The following is a 7988-nucleotide window of genomic DNA, read 5'->3' as shown; positions in this document are numbered from 1 at the left end:
ACGGCTAATCATCTGTCAGTTCTCAATCAGGTTGGAATAGAATCCAGTGATTCTTTTGCGTCTGTCACTAACGCCCAGCCCTCAGGAGTTTGAAGCTCGTCACAGTCATTCAATCCTTGAATCCTACTTAGAATACCACAGACAAGGTTTAGACCTTTCGAATTCTCAAGAATGCCGCCATCAATTCTAGCTTATACCACGAAGATTCCGATTAAGGGATCCAAGAGATATCCACTCAATCTAAGGTAGAACGGAGGTGGTTGTCAGGCACACGTTCATAGGTGAGAATGATGATGAGTGTCACGGATAATCACATTCATCAAGTTGAGGAACAAGTGATACCTTAGAATGGAAGCAAGCGTGATTGAATGAAAAACAGTAGTAATTGCATTAATCCATCAAGACACAGCAGAGCTCCTCACCCCCAACCATGGGGTTTAAAGACTCATTCCGTAGAAGATACAATAAGAAACGTGTAATGTGTCATGAGGTACAGATACAATGTCAAAATGTCCTATTTATAGTGAACTAGTAACCTAGGATATACAGAATTGAGTAAATGACGTAAAAATCCACTTCTGGGGTCCACTTGGTGTGTGCTTGGGCTGGGCATTGAAGCTTTCATGTGTAGAGATTTTTTCTGGAGTTAAACGCCAGCTTTTGTGCCAGTTTGGGTGTTTAACTCCAATTTTTGTGCCAGTTCCAGCGTTAAACGCCGGGAATTCTGAAGCTGATTTGCAATGCCGGTTTGGGCCATCAAATCTCAGTCAAAGTATGGACTATTATACATTTCTGGAAAGCCCAGGATGTCTACTTTCCAACGCAATTAAGAGCGCGCTAATTGGGTTTCTGTAGCTCCAGAAAATCCACTTAGAGTGCAGGGAGGTCAGAATCCAACAGCATCTGCAGTCCTTTTTCAGCCTCTGAATCAGATTTTTGCTCAGGTCCCTCAATTTCAGCCAGAAATTACCTGAAATCACAGAAAAATACACAAACTCGTAGTAAAGCCCAAAAAAGTGAACTTTAAATAAAAACTAATAAAAACATACTAAAAACTAACTAAAATGTACTAAAAACATACTAAAAATAGTGCCAAAAAGTGTATAAATTATCCGCTCATCAGTGGTTCAGTGAAATAGCATAAAGGACCTACTCGCTCTAAGAGGGTGGTTCTAGATGATGAAGATGATGAGTTCATTCCTGAGGAATCTCCTCTTCCTTCCACCGAGGGCACCTCCATCTCCACTGGACAAAAATCTGCTCTATTTAATGTTATTAGAGATGTGGTCCAAGAATTTGTCTTCCAATCCAATCATATGATTGCCATGAGTAAGGAACAAAGGAAGCTGGCAAGCAAGCATGAGAACTTCCTCCAAAAATCAAGAGATAGAGTGGCTGTCTTCATGAAATTCATTGATAATCTCCAACAAGATGAAGATCATGCCACTGATGCTGAAGAGGAAGCTGATTCTAAGAAAAATGGTTCAGATACCTAGATTTGTCTCTTGAAGCTGCTACTGTTTGCTCACTTTTGTCTCATGAAAACTATTTTTCTTGTTACTTTTGAACTACTTTCTGTTATTTTGGATGACTGTAATACTTTAACTACTGCTGCATTTACTTTCAATTAATTTGGTGTTTCGACTGTGTATTAACACTTTCTTGCAGGTTTTAAGGTGCGATTTTTTACTTGATCTTGCCTATTTTCCACCCTTGATGACAAAAGGGGGAATAATAGCATGTAATAGCATGAGTAGCATGAATATGTGATTTTTAATTGTGAATTTTGATTGATTGCTACTGCTGTAATTTTTTGGCATGAGAATTTGATTTGCAATTTTGCTATTGCTGTGAATTTTTTTACATGAGAATTGGAACTTGCTTTATATGATATGTTGCTGTTTTGCTCTTGTTAGTCTTGATGCTCTATTTTGGTTAAAGCATGATCAGTTTCTGAAATGGATTTTTGTTAAAAGTGCCGACATGATATGATTAGTATTGGACTGGATTTGTGTTGCTAGTTGTATAATATCCCTTGGTCAAGTTGAATTGTGTATAGCTCTTTATTGTACTCTCTTCAAGAATAATAAACACGAAGGAAGAAAAGAGCATAAATCTAGAGGGAGCTACCCTTGAAAAGGAAAGGGGGAGCAACACAAAAGCAAATGACAACAGTCAAAGGGAAGTTCCTTAACTTTATTCAAATTCATTTCCTTTTGATTAATATCTCAATTATGTTTGTCATCAAGGATGAGATTGTTGAGTTAAGAAATTAACTAAATTAATTTGATTATGACAAATATTATTTTTACTGGGTTAAACATCCAATTAGTTTTTAATTGAATTTGATTAAGTGTTGCAGGCCAAAGAAAAATAAAGCAGCAGACCAATTGGATGGAAAATAAAACCAAGGCTAGTGGGCTACAAAACAATAACAGCCCAAAGGAATCAAAGCAATGAAATCAGATGGGCCAAAAAAATCAAACGGGCTGAATGAATCATAACCGACCCAAGCCTAAATTGATCACTCAAAGCTGATCCCTCCAAATTGCTTTCACCAAAAGCAACATTCACCTTTTTCCTCTTTAGTCAGAACTGAAAGAAAGAGAAAGAAAGCTTAGTTCCTAAGCTGTTCACCAAAGAAGAAAGAAAGAGAAGGATTAAGCTAGAAAGGCAGAGGTCTAATCACCCATATCTAACCATATCAAGATAAGCTAAAGGTGATTCATTTCCTTCTACATGTATTTTATTTTCTTCTCTTCATCTTCATCTTTCTACCAATCCAATTTGGGATATATGGGAAATATTATCTCTGATAAACACTATTGTGAATCAAAGGCTAAGATTGTGTCTTGGGGACTAAGTAGTATTTCAATAGCTCAGATCTGGTTTACCATTAAAAGACTATTTCTCTTTGCTTCCCTGAGGCTTTCGATCAAGTAAAAGAAAGTCAGACTTAAACTTCTATTTTGGGGATTAACTTGAAAACGTGGTATGGTAAGTTGGTGAAGCAGACAGCTCGAGGGTTGACCTAAGAGAGAACAACTCAGCAACATACAAGGAGATACAAATGAAGATTTTTCATCATTCAGAGGCTAAGGAAAGAGAACCAGTGTTTTTGAAGTTGTGTTCTGAGAAGAGTTCTCTGAAGAAGCTCATCAACTTAGACAATGCTTCCTAGTCAAAGGGGCATTCCGCCAGAATGAGGAACTAAATTAGAGGCAAGCAAATCTAGTTCATCACATAGCAAAGAGGCTGTTGAAGCATCAATTTCCTTTATATTTTTCCAGATTGTAATTTTTTTTCAATGTTTATCTTTCTGTAATTTGTTGAGGTAAAAGGCTGGATGAGAGAGTCATTGAAAAAGCCTAAGAGTAAAAAGAGGCAAAGAGAAATACTTGAGAGAAAAGTCTAGAGTGATTTCAGATTTCTTTAGATTGATTCTGTGTCTTCTATCTTGTACCAGTGAGGTATCCCTTTCTTAGTTGGGCTAGCACTAAGAGTGAAGAGTTAGGTATTAGCATAACCAAGTCAAGTTAGGTTAGAACTTGAGAGTGAATTTATTGTGTCAATCCTGTGGAATTGGTGTATGTAATACTTTAACTATAGTGGAAATTTCACCACTATTGTGGTGGAGACTGGATGTAGATTGCATTGCACAAGGCAACTGAACCAGGATACAAGATGGTGTCAGCTTTTCTCTTCCCTGCTCTGTTCTGTTTTTTGATATTCATGAGACAAAATAAAATTGTCTCATAAATTTTTCGCTGCTAAGTTCAAATAGATTCAGATTGAAAGTTTGTTTTAAAGGGTTATTTAATTAAAGTAAAAGAAGGCCATAGATTCAACCTCCCTTCTCTAAGCCTTCTACAACTTTCACCATTATATCAGTGTAATTATTTTACACATCGATTTCAACTATAAACACCACATTTTTTTTCATATAAAAAAATAGCTACCAATTGGTGATCTTGTGTCGTATATAAATTTTGCACTAGAGGCTACACTCATGCGCCAGATTGGCTTTTCGTAGGTATCGCCTAGTTTAACAGATAAATAAAATAGAGTCTCCTCTTCATCACGTGAAGTGTGAGATCACCGACACCATACAAGAAGAATTTGCGCTAACTGGAAAGCCTTCCTCTACCCCGACAAGAGATAGGAACAAAGTAAAATTTCTAAGAATTGAAACTTTTCTTATAAAATACTCTCTTGTTTTAAAATATTTGCTCAAAAAACAAAAAGTTGGTGTTTCAGAATAAACGTTCATTTCTAATATTAGTAAGATATTTTTTTTCTTTATTTAAGTATTTCATCATACCCAAAATATGGAAAAATTTTAAAGCATAACAGCTGGACGAAGGAAAACCGCTCTCATCTGTCGCTCATGTATATATTACGAGCCCTAATGGAGTACATTTCGAGTAGTTCAAGATTCCTATATGTATATAATTATGGAAAATTATCACCTGTTCCACTGTACTTAATTGGAACATCAATGTTCTCAGTATGGACAGGTCAACCGTTATAGTTGTCGTTTAGCGAAATAAGAAATTACCATTTGGTCCTTTTAATGTGTAGTTGAAAAGTCTTATTTGGTCAGCTGGTAACATTGTTTAGTGATAAATGAGTTAATTGGCTCAGTGAAGCTTCTATAGCAAATATACATATTTAATAAAGAATGAAATTTCCTCATGAGCATGCTGTACTCGGTTTTAGAGTGGTGTCAGAGTGAGTTTATTGAGAAAGATAAATGATGGTTTCAAGGATACTCATGTTCGCCCATGGATCCGAAGGTGAAGAATGCCATTAAGAGAAAATATTACCGCTCCGGAAATGTTATATGAGGAGTGGGATATTATTCAAACCGGAAAAAAATTAGTGTGATACTTCGCGATTCGAGGTTAGTAAGGCGAATAAATGGTCATGAGAAATGATAAATGTAGTTAATTTTTCTGTTAATGTTGGGTATTTTTTCAGAAATTTAGTTGTTGTATATGCGGTGTTTTTGGGGTTAGGTTTTCCCTGTATGGAAGTTGTTTAATGGGAATAAGGCGTGAATGTAGAAAACTTCATTTTCAGGTATACTGTTTGGATTTGCAGTGTTAAGTTTGATGTTTGCATTGAGCATTTGGTTTTATGGCCATAAGCAGCAGTGATAATAGCGCAATGTGTGAGTCATGTTTTAGCCTGATATTGTACTAGTTTTGTGGCTATTGGGGTTGTTTTAGATGTAGTTTGATTTGATTAGTTTTGTATGTTTTAGTAGTTTGGGGTATTTGAAAAGTGTATTGCAGCCATAGAGGTTGTGGAGTTTTTTTTAGCAGTGGATTGCATAAATAGAACAGTTATGAAGTGGTATAAAGATCTTATCTGTGATTTTTATTTTAATACCAGTGAAGACGACATGCATAGTTTGATTTAGAAATAATGATATTTATGAAAATATTAGAAATGTTGATATTTAGAGCATTTGTAATGCTTTAGTTTGAGTTTATTTTGCATCCTACAAAGTGTTACATAACTATTTGTGAGACTATTTATCATAAAAGTTGAGGGAGAGACTCAATTTGAGATTTGTTATTATAATGCTTGTCTCATTTGAATTTAAAGTAACATTTTTATAGTTATTTTAAATAATTTTAATTAATCAATAGCTGCTAAATCTTCATTGTGAGAAAATTTTGAATATTGTGTACTGTATTAATTCAATTGTAATTTGGATTGATAGATAAGATAAACTCCAACACCTTTAGTTTGAAATGTATTAGCTGGTGTACTCATATTTTCGACTATTGGATTAAATGGGGAAGATAAATAAAATGGAAGTGATTCTGAATTTTGATTATTTGAGAAAATACAACTTGTAAATTGGATGAGACTTAAAATTGTGAAGGAAAATGAGTATTATAATTGTCTCATTGGATTAAAAAAATTTCAATTGAAAAATTTTAATTTAATGGATGTGAGGATTGAAAATTTTGTCGATTTGTATTGGGAGAAAAATTTAAAATTTTGTAAATAGTTAAGAAAAGAATTTGAGTTAAATAAATTTAGATTTATTTTTTTTTACCAAATGGATATGAAGATGATAAAGAAATAGAATAATAAATTATTAGAATACAACTGAGTACATGTAATATATTTGGATATATTTTGATTGAGTTTTCGTTGTAACAACTTTACAATAATAATGTTTCAAAATTCACTTAACGAGTTTAATGGAAATTGCAACATTTGAAAGATCTATCATCAAAGTGATAGAATCTCTTGTTACTTACACAAGTATCATTTCAAAAATATATGGAATGTAAATTTTAATTTTAAATTATTTCGATCATTATGGAAGTCAAAAGTGATACTGACAATGTTGGAGTTGCTCTTATGATGAAAATGATAATTATGCATAAGTAATTAACGTCTCAACATTTTGTGAATTTATAGGTATATTAAAAGAAAAAACTGCAGACCTAGATCATATCGTTAGACGTTTGTCGGAGGCAGGAAAAGGCACTGTGCAAGAAAATGGAAGATGGTTTCACAACTGTAGTTGACAATGTTGCGGGCATTTCAGATGCATTTGATGGGCTCAGACGGTGGATAATGGTGGCTATTCAGAGGTGCATGTCATAGTTATGTTTAAATTGAATGTTATCTGATTAAATGTGTGAGAAAGTATGTGGTTTTAGAATAATTAACTCCAAATGAGTTTTTTTGTTTAATTCGTATATGTGTAGGACGTGACATTAGACATGGGAATGGAAGATGTTGAGACAACTGGTGTAGCATTGAAGTAGACACAAAAAAATGGCAGCATGTCTGTTGAAAAAATTTCTTTAACTACTGATGATATTCTACAGATGTAGTTTAGCGATCCTAAGCAAGCAGCATGTTTGTACGAAGAGTACAGCCGTGTGAGAGGTTTTGGTATCCGACAAGGGAAGAAAATAAGAAACAAGAAAGGTGAATTTGTGCGATTCACTTATCTGTGCAACCGCGAAGGCTTTAGAGATAAGAAATGGCTTCAGATGCATCATCGTAAAAGGGAGCCTAAGATTATTACTAGGTGTGGGTGTCCAGCTGAGATGCAGATAAAACCAAGAGATAGCACTGGAAAATGGTATGTGTCACGTTTTGTGGATAATCACAATCATGATCTTCTACCTGCCAAGTTTGTTGAGTACTTGCCTTCACACCGTAAAATTTCAGATGTTGACATAGCCCATATGGATAGCATGAGACAAGTTGGGATATCAATTCCAAAAATATGAGTCGATAGCTGCACAGGTTGGTGGTTTTAATCAAGTTTCATTTACTAAGCGAGACATGTACAACAAAGTTAGGTGGCGTCGAGCCTTCAACATGGCGATGTGAATGCTGTCTTGTGGGCATTAGCCAATACAGCAAAGGTTGATGACAGAATGTTTTGGCAGTATGAGGTTAGGGTTAGGAATCACATGTGTGATTTGTTTTTGAGCAATGAACGTAGTCAAGAAAACTACAAATTATTCGGAGATGTTCTTGCTTTTGATGCAACATACGGACAAAACAAATACAATCTTCCTGTGATTGTTTTTTCCGGGGTGAATCATCACAATCAAACCTGTGTTTTTGGCACTGCAATGGTTTCCTGTGAATCACAAGCTTCATACGTGTGGGTCTTGACAAAGTTCCTATAGTGTATGGGTGGGAAACCACCTACGGCAGTCATCACTGACGGGGATAGATCTATGCGCATAGCAATCCAGCAAGTGTTTCCCGAAGCTCACCACCGGCTCTGTGCCTGGCATTTGATAAGGAACGCGGCAGCCAATGTGTATAATCCAAGATTCACATCTTTATTCAGACATTGCATGCTTGCAGACTTTGAGGTTGAAGAGTTTGAAATGCACTGGCAAAGAATGGTCGAAGAATATGGGACAAGTGACCATGAGTGGGTTAAGGATTTATACACAAAGAAGTCTAGCTGGGTAACGGCTTACATTCGT

General features: G+C 35.3%; 1 protein-coding gene across 1 annotated transcript; it reads left to right on the top strand.

Moving 5' to 3' along the window:
- The first annotated feature begins 4784 nt into the window (after positions 1–4784).
- Positions 4785–7679, top strand: LOC110274949 (protein FAR1-RELATED SEQUENCE 5-like). The gene is made up of 6 exons (XM_021130286.1): positions 4785–4838; positions 4981–5082; positions 6505–6606; positions 6738–6782; positions 6867–7244; positions 7344–7679. The coding sequence occupies exons 1-6, from the start codon at positions 4785–4787 to the stop codon at positions 7677–7679; spliced, it is 1017 nt and encodes a 338-aa protein (XP_020985945.1).
- The last annotated feature ends 309 nt before the right edge of the window (positions 7680–7988 follow it).

Source organism: Arachis duranensis, chromosome 1 (assembly GCF_000817695.3).
Source record: "Arachis duranensis cultivar V14167 chromosome 1, aradu.V14167.gnm2.J7QH, whole genome shotgun sequence".
In the NCBI taxonomy this organism is placed as follows: domain Eukaryota; kingdom Viridiplantae; phylum Streptophyta; class Magnoliopsida; order Fabales; family Fabaceae; genus Arachis; species Arachis duranensis.
The sequence above is the reverse complement of the archived record's forward strand: the minus strand, read 5'-3'. Positions and strand labels throughout refer to the sequence as shown.

Bases quoted from the DNA above. Each gene is read 5' to 3' on its own strand.
- LOC110274949 (XM_021130286.1), top strand. From the start codon at position 4,785: ATGGATCCGAAGGTGAAGAATGCCATTAAGAGAAAATATTACCGCTCC. The intron at 4,839-4,980 runs GTTATATGAGGA...GTATTTTTTCAG, and splicing joins AATATTACCGCTCCGGAAAT to AAATTTAGTTGTTGTATATG. The intron at 6,607-6,737 runs GTGGCTATTCAG...GTATATGTGTAG, and splicing joins GGCTCAGACGGTGGATAATG to GACGTGACATTAGACATGGG.